Source organism: Centropristis striata, chromosome 8 (genome assembly GCF_030273125.1).
Source record: "Centropristis striata isolate RG_2023a ecotype Rhode Island chromosome 8, C.striata_1.0, whole genome shotgun sequence".
In the NCBI taxonomy this organism is placed as follows: Eukaryota; Metazoa; Chordata; class Actinopteri; order Perciformes; family Serranidae; genus Centropristis; species Centropristis striata.
Genome location: NC_081524.1, coordinates 5786255 through 5804096, shown reverse-complemented (window position 1 = coordinate 5804096; position 17842 = coordinate 5786255). Strand labels below are relative to the sequence as shown.

The window sequence follows — 17842 nt, the reverse complement described above, 5'->3', positions numbered from 1 at the left end:
CCTCCTGCAGGCTGAGGAAGACCATACCATAACAAGAGAACCACTGCAGATAGATAGATAGATAGATAGATAGATAGATAGATAGATAGATAGATAGATAGATAGATAGATAGATAGATAGATAGATAGATAGATAGATAGATAGATAGATAGATAGATAGATAGATAGATAGATAGATAGATAGATAGATAGATAGATAGCATCAGACTCCCAGTAGACTTTTTGGTAACACTTTATATGAGGGAACACATATTCAACATGAATTAGTTGCCTATAACCATGTAAATTAGTAACATATTGGCAAAAACTTTGGACAATTTTAAATCATCTCTTAAGGCTCATTTTTTCTCCCAGGCTTTCGAACCTGTGTGAGAAGAAAGTTGTTTCTGTATGTTGTATTGCACATCTCATGTAATATATTATTAGATCAAATTGTCTTTTATTGTTATTTGTGAGTTTATTGTTATTCAATTATGTATCTTGTATTGGATTAATTAAATTAAATTAATGTAAAGCACTTTGGTCAACCATGGTTGTATAAAAGGTGCTCTAGAAATAAACGTGACCTTGACCTTGACCTCTTAATTAGTCATTATTAAGTAGTTATTAATGCCTTATTCTACATGGCCTTATTATACAACCAGTAAGACATTAACTAAGAGTTTTCCCTCAATATCCTCAGAATTATTGCTTATTAGTAGTAAGTAAGGAAGTTGTTGTATATGAGTTATGATCTTAATATGCTCTACTCTGTATGGACTTTATAATCTCTACATAGCGGTGAACGAAACCATGGAAACGGCAAACAGCCACCTTCTCCAGACCTTTGACGTGACTGGTGGCTCCTTTTAGGATGAGGATTGGTAGATTGTAATGTCAGTCATTACTTTACAATGTGGGTCACTTTGTGCCAATGTTAGTCTACCAGTGACCCATTTTGTAGAGTAATGATTGACATTACAATTTACCAATCCTCATCCAATCATCCATAAAAGTCCATACAAAGTAAAGCATATTAAGATCGTAACTAGTGGTCGACCGATACAGGTTTTTTAAGGCCGATAGCGATTATTTTGACATCAGTCTTAACCAATCCCGATATGTGCTGCCGATTTTTTTGTGCCAATTCTTGAAGCCGATATTGCCTTTTCTCCCTCCATTTACATGATAAAAATGACAACATGATAAAAAAAATAGAGCATATTAAGATCATATACAACAACTTCCTTACTTACTAATAAGCAACAATTCTGAGGTTATTGAGGGAAAACTCTTAGTTAATAACTAACTACTTAATAATGACTAATTAAGAGCTAATATATTACTTATTTGCATGCTAGTAAGCAACTAATTAATGTTGAATATCTGTTCCCTAACATAAAGTGTTACCGACTTTTTTTCTCATTCTTTGAGGTTTTGATTGAGTTCATGTCAAAGAAAAGGAGATGGATGCTTAGTAGTTCAAACTTTTCACATAGGCTAGTGTGAAAAATCTGGCACAAAATTGTCAAAGTAGTCCTAATTTATCAAAACTGAACTCCCTTGTCATGTGTTTGCTTAGTCTGTTTAATGAATAAATGATTGTGAAGATTATTAAATTATCCTCATCACGGATAATCCCTGAGCACCACTTAGGTTAATAGTTTGGTCCATTATTCTATTGGTTATGTAATTGTACTATTAGTTAAATAACTGTTGGACTCTAGAACTAGTAAAGGCTCCAACAAAATCTGGCTGTGCAAAAATCTGAGTCATAAACAAGTTTATCCAAATTTTGGAGGTAAAACCAAAAGTGAGGGCACCTGAAATGTTAAATAATTCCTCATTGCATGAATTGCAAGTCAGAGTTTGATTTTGTTTTTAAATTTGTCTTTGTCCATGTCTTTGTTTAAAGCCATCTGGTAAGGACAAAAAACAAATTTTCCAACTAAACAACTCCTCACAAATGTTTAATATTTGCCTTTGTTTTGTTTTTCATATTACAAAAAGTCAGGCTAACCTGGGAAAAAAGCCTGATGATTGCATTCTTTTAAATCTTGCATCATCAGCCATAAAACAGAGTTTCCAGATCTCAGCTTAAGTACTTTTCTGGCTTCATAAACGGAATAAATCCCAAAATTACCTTTCAGTTTATTGTAAATCAAGTGGTCTGAGAGAAAACTACAAATCTCCTCTTGGCTGTTCTTTCAGAAAATAATCTAGCATGTGACCGGAGACTTGGACCAATCACAGGTCATTTCAGAGAGAGGGCGGTCTCATTGGCTGTGCTACAAATAAAGAAAATAAAGATTCAGCGGTTGAAAATCCTGCAGGAAAAAGTAGCTATTAAAGCATTTTCAACAACCGTCTTTGGGTTGCAAAGCAAGCAGGTTTGCTAAGAAAACTGGACTGTAATTGTCATAATTCTGGAGTTTTTTTAAATATTTTTTTTACCCTTTCCGGATTACTTCCTGCCCCAGCTTTAACATACCGAGTGCAATGTTCCAATAATGAAAAGAAACTAAAAATGTAGAAAATGTAACCAAAATTTTAGAACTAAAGTATATGGCACTGGCATAGAGCGTCAATACTGTATATGGAATGGAAAAAAATATTAGACCACCCTTGTTTTCTTTAATTTCTTGTTTATTTTAATGGCTGGTTCAACTAAAGGTACATTTGTTTGGACAAATATAACAATAACAACAAAAATAGCTGATAAGAGTTTAATTTAAGAGCTGATATCTAGACATTTCCATGGTTTTCTTGATAAAAACCAAAATCATTGTCAAGAAAACCATGGAAAATGTCTAGAAATCAGCTCTTAAATTAAACTCTTATGATCTATTTTTGTTTCTATCATTATATTTGTCCAAACAAATGTACATTTAGTTGTATCAGGTATTAAAATGAACAAGAAATTGAGGAAAACAATGGTGTAATATTTTTTTCCGTGACTGTATATATAGATAGAACTTTGGATAAATAAGGAGTGGATCAACTGTAGACAAAATGAAAGTAATTCCTACTGAAATCAAACAAACTAATAGCAAAATCAGTGTATGACTGAAGTTTCATCAGCTTCATCTGAACTTTATTTAGGCTTTCACAGAATAAGCTATACATGATGATTCTAATACTTCTTATGTTTAATGATAAACACAGTTTGACATATTCAGAATAACAATCCATAGTATGAATGAATAACGCAGCGTGTAACTTCTCCTGAAACTAATATCTTGTGTAAAGCTAACAGACCCATGGAAAACTTTCTGGGAAAAAAAAAAATCTCTATCTGTAATGTCATGAAGCTTTTGGAGTATAAATGTGTAAAATGCTATGATTGTTCTGAAACTTGAGCAGTAGGAAACATTATAGTTGTGCAAAATCTTCAGACCCTGTTGCAAACAGATATGATTACTGAGCAGCTGATGATTTGATGGCTTATATGATAATCAGTGGCTTGTAGTTACTGCATATTTGATATATCACTGCATTTACATTTTCCTTCCTCTTGTTTTCAAGAACCTATTCCTTCAATCTATGAGAACAATATTAACACACATGTGCAAACTTAAACACACATGTACAAACAACTAAGTCCCATTGACAAACACCTTGATTCCATGCAGAAATGCATACAAAGTACACACACACACACACACACACACACACACACACACACACACACACATTCTTGCACTTCTATCTTTGTGAGGACCCTCATTGGAATAGTGAATTCCCTGCCAAGGTTATAATAGTTTTGGATTTTTCATTAGTTTTTTAGTTTTCATTTCTTTGCAAATTTTTTGTGTTTGTGTTGAAATTTATGTTTTCAAATCCAGTTAGTTTTAACCCATTTAAGCCCGGAAAGCATTACCGCATTTCTACCATTAAATCCAGGGGGGCGCTGTTGAGTTATTCCACCATTAAAGCTGGGAAAGAGGATACGTCGTTTTGTAGCATTTGTAGTTTTTTCCACCTATTTTCAGTCTCTTGGCCAATGAAATGCATCAGAATACATGTGGGAGTGTCGCAACGCAACAGATTGTTTTGTTTTTTTTAAACTTTATTGAAGGTTTGGACAAATACACTAAACTTCTGATGGAAGCCACAGCTATAAGCTCTCAAATACTTTTTGAATTTCATTTCTATCTGCTACAGAGGCTGAAAAATCTATTATTTAGTAGAAGCGTTGACACTTCTGTTGAATTTCCAGAAAAACTTCAGGTTTTAGGGGGTTATTTTAAAATCGCCCAGAGGTTTTACAGGCATTTCCTCCAGGCGTTTTAGGCCTAAATGGGTTAATTCGTTTGAGTGAGTTTGCTAGTTTTTTTTTTTTTTTAAACGCTTTAGTTTTAGTTAAGTTTTTATTAGTTTTAGTTTTTTGGGGCGTTTGTTGGGTGGGAGATTAAAAGAGGTCACAAATAAATTTTGCCTTCATTTCCTTTTGTCTTATCCATCTTCATTATGTATGAAAAAAGTTATAATTTTATGCTATAATTTTAGTTAGTTTTGTAACCACACAATACACTTTCAGTCAATTATCAGTTTTTTGTAACCTTTAACCCTAAAACAAAGTCTTAAATCTCAAAAAAGCCTTTAAAGAAGTGAGAACCGGCCAAAATGTCCTCACTTTGCAAAAATGTCCTCACAATTTTGGTTAAAAACGCCGGTCCTCACTTTGTAGGAAGTACAAGAACACACACACACAGACACACACACATTTGCGTACACAAAGGCACGCACATGCAACCTTTTAAACATGCAAATCGTCATGTTTTTATTCCTCATCTTCTGTGCAGAGTTATTTTCTGATACAAACACCAACATTTACTTCGGATCAAACGACGATCAAATAGCAAGAAATCAGAGAAGGATACGAGCGAGTAATCCTCCTGCATCTTCTCTTAGGCTTGTTTTGTAATAGATTCCCTCCTCGAAATAATATACTTTGTAGAAGACTCTCTGTCCTCAACAACCACAAATGATTTCCAGTGCCTTTCTTTTTTTTTGTTTCATCTCACAATAGGAAATAAAGGTACAAAGACTTAATTATGTCACGTACAGCGGCTGTTGAAAAAATCCATCTGCCACCTCTCACAAACAAATGAAGAACACACTGTGATTAAAATCAGACTGGAACAAAACACGTCACAGACCAAAGGAGACGGAAGAGAGACCCTTCATTCATTTTCAGACTTTTTTTCAGCTCGAATGCTGCATTTAAAAACGCAGGAATCTGCTCTTTAGTTCAAGAAGCGACACAAATCTTCAGCGTGGCTTTGCAGTCCAACAGTGATCATCCCTCCATGCTGGAATGAAAAACCTCTTTCTGAACACCAGTATCTTCCAGATATGTTCATCAATTCAAAAAGGCTCATTGAGGCCTTTTTGTGTTGCAGCAATCCTCCAGTTCTCTTTGCATCTTCTACAATGCATAGCAGCATGAATCCATTCCTTCATCACTTTGTCTATGGCTGGTGCTGCTGGCTGAGGCATTGTCTCTGGTTTTCTCTCGGCCTCATCCAGCAGCCGATGGCTGTTTAACTGACAGAGCTGGTTGTGATGCTGGGAGCAGTGGTGGTCCTGCTCTGGCCTTTCCTCCTCTTTCCTCCTCCTCCTCCTCCTCCTCCTCCTCCTCCTCCTCCTCCTCCTCCTCCTCCGCCGCTGTCTCGTCCTCTCCCGCGTGCATTCTCCCTCTCCCTCCTGTTTGCATCGTCTCCCTTACTCTTCCTCTCTGCAATGAGAATGCATTGAAAATGTGATAAATGGTGCATACTACTTCTCAAATACTCCCGTAAAGCTAACTAAATGTGTAAAATGCTATGATTGTTCTGAAACTTGAGCAGTAGGAAACATTATAGTTGTGCAAAATCTTCAGACCCTACAAAGAGGTCCCAGTAAATTTTGCCTTTATTTCCTTTGCCTTATCCATCTTCATTATGTATTACAAAAGTTGACAGAGACTAAATGAAAGACATTTTCACTATAATTTTAGTTAGTTTTGTAACCACACAATACAGTTTCAGTTAATTATAATTTTTTTGTAACCTTAACCCTAAAACAAAGTCTTAAAACTAAAAAAAAAAAAAAAAACCTTTAAAGAAGTGAGGACCGGCCAAAATGTCCTCACTTTGCAAAAATGTCCACACTCTTTTGGTTAAAAACGTGTTACGGTCCTCACTATGTAGGAAGTACAAGAACACACACACACACACACACACACTTGTGTACAAAAAGGCATAGGAAACATTATAGTTATAGTGCAAAATCTTCAGACCCTGTTGCAAACCGATATGATTACTGCAGCTGATGATTTGATGGCTTATATGATAATCAGTGGCTCGTAGTTACTGCATATTTGATATATCACTGCATTTACATTTTCCTTCCTCTTGTTTTCATTCTCCCTCTCCCTCCTGTTTGTATCGTCTCCCTTACTCTTCCTCTCTGCAATGAGAATGCATTGAAAATGTGATAAATGGTGCGTACTACTAGGGGTGTGCCATATCGTATCATTCACGATAATATCGGTGTATAAAATAAAAATGCATATCATGATATTGGCAACGTTACTACTTCTTGATGTAGTGGTTAAAGTTGTTTTAATCACAAAAAGCTACTGACTCTCTGTCACTAAACACATGCAGCTTTCAAAATAAGAGCACAGTGTGTTAACAGAATCCACCGGAACCCCTAAATGGTTATTTTTATTATTTTCTCATACTCAAAAGTCAAGAGTAATTTTTTTGTATTTAGCAACTGTTGAGATTTGCACTTCAAACTACATTTTAGATTTTTATTTATTTATACAGACTAAAAATAAATCACATTTTCTATATCTTTTTAAGTATTTCCTAATATCGTCAATAATATCGTTGTCGCAGAAATAGCCTGCAATATCGTGATATTCTTTTAGGGCCATATACTTCTCAAATAAACTCCCGTAGGATATCTGTGTAAAGCTAACAGACCCATGGAAAACTTTCTGGGGAAAAAAAAAATCTCTATCTGTAATGTCATGAAGCTTTTGGAGTATAAATGTGTAAAATGCTATGATTGTTCTGAAACTTGAGCAGTAGGAAACATTATAGTTGTGCAAAATCTTCAGACCCTACAAAGAGGTCCCAGTAAATTTCTCCCATCTTCATTATGTATGAAAAAAGTTGACAGAGACGAAAACGAAGGACATTTTCACTATAATTTTAGTAAGTTTTGTAACCACACAATACAGTTTCAGTTAATTATCATTTTTTTGTAACCTTAACCCTAAATAAAAAATAAAAAAAACCTTTAAAGAAGTGAGGACTGGCCAAAACGTCCTCACTTTGCAAAAATGTCTTCATTCTTTTGGTTAAAAACGTGTTCCGGTCCTCACTATGTAGGAAGTACAAGAATACACACACACACTTGCGTACACAAAGGCATAGGAAACATTATAGTTGTGCAAAATCTTCAGACCCTGTTGCAAACCGATATGATTACTGCAGCTGATGATTTGATGGCTTATATGATCATCAGTGGCTCGTAGTTACTGCATATTTGATATATCACTGCATTTACATTTTCCTTCCTCTTGTTTTCATTCTCCCTCTCCCTCCTGTTTGTATCGTCTCCCTTACTCTTCCTCTCTGCAATGAGAATGCATTGAAAATGTGATAAATGGCGCGTACTACTTCTCAAATAAACTCCCGTAGGATATCTGTCAACGTCGGATGTTGTATGCAGAAGTGCCTCCGCTCAGCTAAACAAAATTAAAGACGTGGATTCCTGAGGGATGAGAGCGGACGATAAGGGATATGTGCTGGATCGGGACTGGTGGTTGCGGTTGTGTGGGTTTTAATACAGGAAAAACGCATGTAAACCATGCATATCCAGTCCAGAATGATCATGAATGCTAACATAATAAAATAATGTTATGTTTAGCTATGCTGCAAGTACAACAGCGACCAGTGTGCCACAAACATTTGACAAATATGACAAAATAATACATCTAAACACTCAAACAGTTGTTTTTAGTTGTAGTCGCTCAGTCTGTCTACCACTTTGGTCTGGACTGATAAATATCAACAACTGCTGGATCAATTACCATCAATTTTGATGCCGATATTCGTGGTCTCCAGAGGTTGAATCCTCATCTTTTTGAGGATCCCCTGACTTTAACTAATGCACCACTATGAGTTTAATATTAGTGTTTTTGAAGTAAATTCCTTGGCATTTATAGGATGCATTGTGAAATTTGGCACAGACATTCCTCTTTCCCTTTGGATAAACCAGGCGGCAACCTCCGGGTCTGAGCAGGGAGGCAAACCAGGAAGTACCTTAAGCTGCATTCTACCAAAAAATTCCAGCAGGGGGCGCTAAGTTTGGCTGCAGAAACATTTCTGTCCATTAATTTCAATGCAAAATGAGAAAACTTCTCACATGATTTATTACCTCAGACACTTTTTTTCTAGACAACACTATGGTTTCAATCACTAGTAAAAAAAATTTCTTCAAGACAATTTGATGTTAATAGTTCAAATAATGGCCCCATTTAGAAGAAAATAGAAGAATCATATGATTTGGGGCGTGGCTACCTTTGATTGACAGGTCACTAACAAGGCGAACCGTCATCAGGAGAGAAGTAGAACAATGCGTATCCACGGCAACCTGTCAATAAAGTTATATATAACGTTATATAGATATACAAAAGGACGTTTAGCGGTTTGGTCTCATAACTTTGACCCTTTCACTGTATTTTCACTTAATGACAGTTTATTTGAACGTTTTGTTCAGTAAAAATGTCTTGTTCAGCGTTTGGTTGGACTAACAGACACTCCAAGGAGTCGCTGTTCAGTTTTCTGAGGTCAGTAACAAACATTTTGTTTTTTGCCAAAACTAACATCCCAGTTAATGCTAACATGAATTAGCAGCAGCTTCTCTCAGTCAGGTTGAGGTGTAGAGAGGCTGTAGTCAGTGATCAGATCCCTCTCGCTCCTCCACAGTCCAAATATGGTCTGCTTCCTGTATCGGAAACAAGATGGCTACGAGTGTAACGCTGAACTCGATGCTTCCAACGGGCCACAAACCAACGGGTGACGTCACTGTGACTATTTCCATTATTTATATACAGTCTACGGGATAAACTGAAATAACTTTGGTGATCACGTTCACACATGAGCAAATACAGGCGAATGACGATCGCCTGCCAGTGACACACAATGCCTAGTAGGGCTGTGCAATTAGTCGAATTTTAATCGTGATCACGATTTTGGCCACCATGAATAAATTAACCTGATCATCTGCGATATTTCCATTTTAAAATGCGACTCTCCTGCAGATCTAATCAAGCACTTTCTACACCAGTAGTCCACCAACCACCAGGGGGCGGGGCCGCTTTTCTCCCCAGAAAAAAGCCTGGTTGCTGATTGGATAGAACGTGTTGCCAACTTAGAAACTTTGTTGCCGCGGGGGCCGGCGGCTCGTTAAGGAGAGTAAGAAGGAGTCGAAGCGGCACAGTCCTCCTGCAGCAGTCTCTCCCAGCTGCAGAGCCGGAGGGGATGTTAACCCCTTCGCGTCCAGTCTGCAAATTGCTAACAGGCTAACAGTTAGCTCTGTAGCAGTACATTGTGTATGTGCATTTAGCTCAAAGCACCACTGTGTCTTTCCCCACTAAACACACACATAGGACCCCCCCTCATCTCCCCTCTGCTGGGACACCTACATTAGGATCCACACCTGTCACACATTTAAGAGTATAATTGCTCTCTAAATACAAACATCCATCACCGTGTGGTTAATGTCTGAACAAAAGCCATTCAGACCAGGAAAGCGCTTCGTCCTGCTGCTGAATTTAAAATGCAGCACATGTATAGAGTGAAAGAGCACTCAGGACAGTCAAGTGAGACAATTTTCTGTCACATAAATCACTTTACAATCACCCTTTGGCATAATGAGTTAAACATTGTCAAGGGCCCAATAATGGCCTTTAAGGATGTGGAGAGCTGTCACAAAGTGGAAATGCACATTTTGTCTAGTGTCAGATGGCTATTGTTTAGGCAGCACTCAAAAGTATTCGCTTTTGTATATTTGAGGGAGTGTAGTTACGCTGGAGGATGTTTGTTATGAACTTGTGCGTTGAGAGTCTCTGCACATCCTGGAAACTGAGTGAACACATGCCAAGGGCTGGACAGTGTTCACTACGCAGTTGACAACAGCAGGGCTTATGGCGCCACCATGTTTGTCTACTGCTGTGCAGTAATAACTGTAGGTCTGTGTTTATTTCCATACCAGCATTTTTAAACTTGTTGTACAAACAGTTATGATTCTTTGGTTTAAGCACAAAGTAGAAAAACAAAAAGTCCAAAGGTAAAATGTTTCTCGAATTTCACCAGAAACATGTTTCGACATAGCCAGTGAAAATCATTATACGGTGATGGAGTGGATTCATTGAGCTGAATGTAGACAGAGCTAACACAAAAACATTTACTCACCGCAGGCCCATGCAGAGTCACACTAACTCTACTCCCAAATGAAAACTAGAAGGCTCAGTCCCACACAGTAGTGCACAAACAGGAAGAAAGTCAATCTTTTTCAAGAGCCATTAGTGCCAAAATCCTGAAAACAATACTGGTTGAAATCATTTGTTGGGTTGGCTCAAATCATTATAGAAGATTTTATGTCCGGCGTGCTCATCAGTCATGTGTTGTCTTGAATTAATAAACATACTTCTGAGCTTTTATGGCCAACATTCAAACAAGCACTCAATATCGAGCCGCGATAGTTTCAATTTATATCAATGAGGCACAATGAACGAGAGTGAAGCATGAGTGAAGTAGAGAGTCCTCACAAACACTCTGCAGCATCTGAGCTGATGTGCTTACTGTGTAAGGACTTAATTACTTCTCTAACAAATCACTAATGGAGCCAAAAGAGGGGGACTCCATCAGTTTATGACAGCCCTGATTGTAGCTCCTCTCCATCCAAACTAAACAATTTTGCCTGACAAATGCAATAACACATCCAGAAAATTCTGTTTTCGCGTGAGACCCTTTTGTGGAGCTTCAGGAAAAAGGGGGAAAAAAAATTGCAGCCAAATCAACACAAAGCGTGAGTTCTGCAGACCACTAAATCACTAATGTTATACAAGGTCTGCCCCCTGTGTTTTATATAGCAAGCCTGCCAGCCAACTCCCACAGATGAATCCACAGCTGCGCTCTTTTTCGCACAGAGTGAGTTTACCCACATGAACTGGTTCACCGGAGTCATGGTACCATCACCCATGAATTACCTCACACAGAAAAATTAATTCCAGTGCATTTTGGCAGCAGCATGTCTTATTTTTGTAGGAGAAAAAAAAGTATTAGGGCAGAAGAAGAGAGGGAAAAACAGGGCTTAAAATCTCCTTAACATCAGCAGTCCACTATTTCCCAATTTTATGACTCATCCCTCGTCCGGTGACACCTCGCACGTCATCCTTGCCTTTCCGATATGACCTACCTTTCCTCAAAGTTTAGAAATTTGGCAGTCTACGTAAGCAGTTTTCATAGGGCAGTTTATAATATTTCACTGGTAACTATTCTTCTGAAAACGCGGCTGACATTTTCTCCAGGATGTTGGCGTCAGACAAAGTAAATTTGCTTCTCATTTCTCAAATTGTGCTGCTACAGCCTGTCCAACAGAGATCCCACTCCTCACTGAGCATTTACAAGCAAAACCAGCCTCCTTCCCTCTGGACATGACCACAGATCAAAAATGGGACAATGTCAGACCATGTTGTGTTCTTCAGACTCTATAGGAGCTGTTCCAGCAGAGGGTGATGCTTGAATATGCACGCCTCCTACATGTTTACTCACATATCATCTGTTACATGTTGCAACATCAGGACAGCTGCCAACACTCTGCACATTTCGTTAAGCAATGTGGCTGCTGTGCCCGAAACCTCCTAAGCGTGCCACTGACCAATAAAGGCTTTAAATACTGCTTGTTTACAATTCTCTCAGTCCTTGTAAATGAGTGTAACGTTTCCAGCTTTGGTACTATGTCAATTTACATGTATTATTACATACTGCCAGTGTGTAAAAGGAGTGTAACGTAACTTAAACTGAGATCTTTCTCAACTTTCTCAGTTAGCCGTGGAAAGATCTCCATATAAAGGTGCCTTTTTGGCGATCAAACCCAACCTTGCTGGTATTTCTACTAATAGGAAGAAAGCTTAGTTTAACTTTTTTTCCCTTTCTCTTCTAAGCTTGCTTGTTTGCTAACATGATCTCTCACAAAATACTACCTGCAGTATTTCTAATACATTCAGTTTACATGACACTTGAAAAAACTGAATTATTGCCTTAATCTGACTATAACTAGACAGCTGAAGTGCATGTAAACATGTTAGTCCGACTAATGTTGGAGTTCTCCAACTCCGATTAGGACACCCAGACAATTAGATTGGAATTGGATTTTCACCGGCATGTATGACAAGACAACGCATGTGCGCATGCTCCACCCCCACGCTGGCGTATGACCCTGGATCAAAAACATCCAAGAAAGCCGGTCACATTAGACGGTCACATTAGCCGGTCGCCTCAGCTGGTCACATTAGCCGGTTGCCTCAGCCGGTTGCCTCAGCCGGTCACATTAGCAGGTCGCCTCAGCTGGTCACATTAGCCGGTCACACATTAGCCAGTCACATTAGACGGTCATGTTAGCCAGTTGCCTCAGCCGGTCACATTAGCCTGTCACACATTAGCCAGTCACGTTAGCTGGTCACACATTAGCCGATCACACGTTAGCCGGTCAAACATTAGCTGGTCACACGTTAGCCAGTCACGTTAGCTGGTCACACATTAGCCGATCACATTAGCCGGTCACACATTAGCCAGTCACATTAGCCAGTCGCATTAGCCGGTCAGTAGCGACGGCACAAAGTGTCAAACTGAGGTCAACAGAAAGGGCGCCATATTAACCCGCTAAAACGACACATATCGACACCCAGTGTTGAAGAGGAGGACACCTTCCCGTCAGTTATTCAGTTTTCTCAGTTGCATGTAAACTGGGACAACGACAGAAGTCCAATTAGACGCCAAAATCGATTTTTAAGCATAGCTTGATGAAACTGTGCATGTAAACCATAGGGATGTAAACACACTGAATGATAGTTGACTAGCTTGCAAAATGATTTTGCCAGCTAATGTGTTAAAGTCCGGGTAAAGTTAAATCAGAGATTTGTATGAAAACATATTATACAAGGTTAAAAATAATAGCTGAAACAATGTTAAAAAAAAAAAAAAAAACTAATTTGGAGTTAGATCATTAAACTGTTTTTCCCCATTTCTGTGTACAGGATTGGGCATGTCTAAAACCTTGTCTAAGTATCTCTACCAATGGTTAATGACTAATGTTGATACATTTACTTAAAATGTTTGCTGAAGCTAACATTAACTTGTGTCAGCAGTCTGAGCAAAGAGTAATATCCTACATGCGTGCTAATTCTGGAGCATTTTATGAACCTAAAAATAAACAGTTATTGTGTACGGGTGGTCACAAGGATCTCCTTGACGAAGACAACGGGTCTGTGCACCGATTTTGGCTGACTGCCCGACTTGAGAGCAGATCTCTGCACTGCAGAACACCAGAAGGGAAACACAAGATTTATTCTCTGTAGTTTGTTTGGCAATAACATTTAGAGAGAGACGGAGAGCCAGTGTGACAGCAGCAGAGTCACTGGAGTTAGATTTCAGATGTCATGATTTCAGTGCCTTCAGTGGACACGCCCCCAACGTTATAGAGGGTTTTTTCCACTATTTTAAATTCATATATTTTTTTTTATGATTCAAATTTGGCTGGTTGTTCAATAACCCATTTTTCCTGTGGTGTGGAAAACTCACATCACATATATATTTTTGCTCTACCCACACCTTAAGGTTAACTGCCTTCATTATAAGGAGAAAACAAATGGTGTATGTAATGGTACAAAGTAGGGCTGGGCGATATGGACCAAAAGTCATATCCAGATATATTTAGGATGAATATCGATATACGATATATATCACAATATTTTTATCACAAAGTCAGCAAATTCAAAACAACAGGAGTACCTTCTTTTTTTTTTAAGTCAAAGCTCCATAAAGTGCATAAAATTAGCCTATGGAATTAAATAGGCCAATCTTTTTCTGAAATAATCATATTTACATGATAAAACAAAAATGAACATTATAAAATAACTAAATATGACAAACCCTAGTAAGGGCAGCATTTATATAAAGGATTTTTATTAAACTATATCGATGCGATATGGTCTAATTCCATATCACATTTAAAGATATATCGATATATCGCCCAACCCTAGTCCAAAGCAGACGTGTATAACCATCAACTATTTTATTCACATGGTGCATTTAAAATTGGCACTTTATATATAGGGAGATATTTAGAGACAAAAAAGTTAAATTACTCTATAAGAAGTTGCAGTTCAAGGAAAAACAATCCTTATAGCTGGAATACAACAACAATAAACAAGCTCTTATTTTCTCAGTTTCGTAAGGTTTTATCAACCTAAACACAGGGGAGGGCAGATATTGCCTCACTACTTAGGACAAAATGCTTAAAAGAAAACAACTAGGAACATTGTTGTTTTTGTTGCGCATTTCATCCAATAAACTCCCAACCAACTGGCCAGATCTGTCATTTATTAGGTGCGATGGAGTCCAAGAGCGACTAATAGGCTGTTGTGAAAGTCGATAATGGCCATTGACTGGTGAGAATGGCTGTTAACCTGCTGGAGAGCAAGCTGCTGTGTGGATGATAAGAGCCCAAGCAAACATGTCACGGCCGTGTAAACCTCACGCTTCAGTGGTCCTCAGAACAAATAGCTCTTTCTGGCTCTGATCCTCGTCCAGCTTTGCACTGCGTAATGCCCACCCTTCATCTGCTTGGCTCGTAGATGGTGTTTATTGTTTACATGCTGAGAAGTCAAGAGATTCTGTATCCTTCTGCGAGCTCAGCCAAACCAAACCCAATCAACACACTGCGGGTCACAGACACGCTGGCGGGAAGTCAAGCCTACGGATGTTGAGTAATGGTTCCATCAGTCATCGTATTAACTGATGGAGGAGTTTTATGAAGCACATGGACTTTATTGCCTGTTCATCTGCAATCTGGGTACTATCATCTGATTTTAACAGTTCATTACAAGTCATTTCTACATGTTAGATCCTCCCTAAAGTATCTACACTACAGGCCTAAAGTTTTAAAGCAACTTAAATTTTCTGTTCACAACGGCTTTCTTAAAAACCAGTATGGATTATTTGGATTTTTGGATGTGTTTACTGCATGATCTGACTTTACCTTCATTGAATTTAAGCATTTTCCTCAATTTACCTTCAGGTATACATTGATGCTACCAGACCATTGCTGAATAAATGTTAACAACAGAAAAGAAGAGCTTAGTTTTAGGGTTGAGAAGATTTGGAAGAGTCACAACTTCAGTGCAAAAGTTAAAAAACATATCACTGCTTGCATTATTCACTTTAGCTCTTTAGCTTTTGAGAGTTTGGATACAAAAATCCCAATAAATCTCAACTGTGACAAACTACACCAGAAATGGCTAAATTGAATCAGCTGAGTAAAGAAAGATGTATACATCAAGGAAAGAAGGATACACAAAGTCTAAGCAATAAAAACCCAAAGACCTGATAATTGTAGTAAAAATGTGCTGTAATAAGTGACTCTTTATATCATAATCACATTTACTAGCCGATCACATCAGCCGGTCACACGTTAGCCGGTCTCACATTAGCCAGTCGCATTAGCCGGTCAGTAGCAACGGCACAAAGTGTCAAACTGAGGTCAAAGGAAAGGCGGCCACATTAACCCTCTAAAACGACACATATCGCCACCCAGTGTTGAGGAGGAGGACACGTTCCCGTCAGTTATTCAGTTTTCTCAGTTGCATGTAAACTGGGACAAGGACAGAAGTCCTGTGCAGAACTGTGCATGTATTTATTGTACAAGGCTTAAAATAATAGCTGAAAACATGTTTTTAAAAAAATCACATTTATATTGTTGCAAAGTATAGCAATTAAACTATGATCTTTTTTGTACAAATTTGATCTTGCTTCCAAACTTTGGCCAAACTTCTGTAGTGTATTTTTTTGCACTTTCTGTGTATTTGTGTTTACCTCTCGCACACGGCGTCTTGGTCACAACACACTTCCTCCGCTCCGTCACTGAAGTGCAGGTCTGCGAGGGAACAAAGGCCGGGGAGGTGTCTGGGCTGTGGACCTGCAGGACGGGCATGCGAACCCGAGACTGCGAGCCTTTCTTAAATCCACATGTTTTGTTCTTCTTCATACAGGAACCCCATTGGCTCCACTCGCCCAGTTCACACTCTGCAGGTCGCTGACCTGAGTGAAGAAAGAGAAACAGGACTTAAGGTAGTGAGGCAAAGCTCCACCGCTCCAACATCTCACATTTGTTTCGCAGCCTTCATGTCTGCTTTTTACAGCTCACCAGTTTTAACTCAGAATAATGACTTTAAGTAATTTCCAAGTCTGAAAGCAATTTTATCTTTTTTGGGGTTTTTCTTTTTTTTTTTTTTTACGTGAGAGCAACAGATTGAGCGTTTCTAAGAACCTGGAAATGTACCAAGCAGCATATGGTGATTTAAGCACACTGCTCACAACAAAGGCTAGTTTTTAGGGTTACCTTTATAGTCTCAGTGGACCAGCAAGGTCAAGTTGGAACAACAATAAAAAGATTTTTTTTAAAAAGATAAAGAGATCTAGTTAGATCACTTCCACTTCTCCAAGCCAGACATTGAAGGTAGTTGGCTGCTCTGATAATGTGATAATAAAGATGAATAAACATCTGTCTCACACCTTTAAACCAAGTTTAAGACACCAAAATAATCACTCCTAGGTTATTAACACTTAATAGGGCACTCATTGAAATACTTTGCAAATTCCAAATTTCAACCCTAGAGAATATTGGAGGATATTGCATACTGCCAGAATGTGTAAAAAAACATAAGAAAATAATATTTTCAGAAAAAAGTTTACGAGATTAAAGTGGCAAATCTATGGTGGGAAAATGCGCAGATTTATGAGATTTAAAGTGGTGAATCTGGGAGAAAAAAGTTGCTTTTTTACCACTTTTTTATCGTAAATCTGCAATTTTTTTATTGCAGATTTGACACTTTAATCTAGTAAATTTTCAACTTTTTTCTCGAAATATTACCCAAAATAATCACTCCTGGGTTATTAACCCTTAATAGGACACTCATTGAAATACTTGCAAATTCCAAATTTCAACCCTAGAGAATATTGCAGGATATGACATACTGCCAGAATGTGTAAAAAAAACATAAGAAAATAATATTTTGAGAAAAAAGTTTACGAGATTAAAGTGGCAAATCTACAAGAAAAAAAGTGCAGATTTATGAGATTTAAAGTGGTGAATCTGCGAGAAAAAAAGTTGCTTTTTTCCCACTTTTTTCTCGTAAATCTGCGACTTTTTTCGTGCAGATTTGCCACTTTAAATCTCTAAAATCAGCTACTTTTTTAGATTTGCTACTTTAATCTAGTAAATTTGCAACTTTTTTTCTCGAAATATTACCTGAAGTTACCAAATATAGTTCTTTGCCTGATAAAGGGTTAAAGTAGCATTAAGAGTTGCTATGGCTATAGTTTCTGAAGTGAGTAAACAGTTGAGGTTAAAGGTCAAAGGTCACTCACCGACACACTCCATGGTCTCGTTGGCGGTGCGCTGGCCTGGAGGGCAGCTGACATAACATCGCCCACTGTGTGAATACAAGCCCTCCTTACATTTTGTGCAAAAATTGCGATTGAAACAGGCTTCACAATTGTCTATTTTACATTCTGA

At 38.0% G+C, this 17842-nt stretch overlaps 1 protein-coding gene across 1 annotated transcript in view; it reads right to left on the bottom strand.

The window, feature by feature from the left end:
* Positions 1–3799: 3799 nt before the first annotated feature.
* rspo1 (R-spondin 1) overlaps positions 3800–17842 on the bottom strand; it is a 34812-nt gene continuing 20769 nt past the window's right edge. The window contains exons 4-6 of the mRNA XM_059338438.1: positions 17695–17838; positions 16141–16365; positions 3800–5720 (exon numbers count right to left, since the gene is read on the bottom strand). Coding sequence (XP_059194421.1) covers positions 5527–5720; positions 16141–16365; positions 17695–17838 — 563 coding nt within the window. The 3' untranslated portion in view covers positions 3800–5526. The remainder of the gene's footprint in view (positions 5721–16140; positions 16366–17694; positions 17839–17842) is intronic.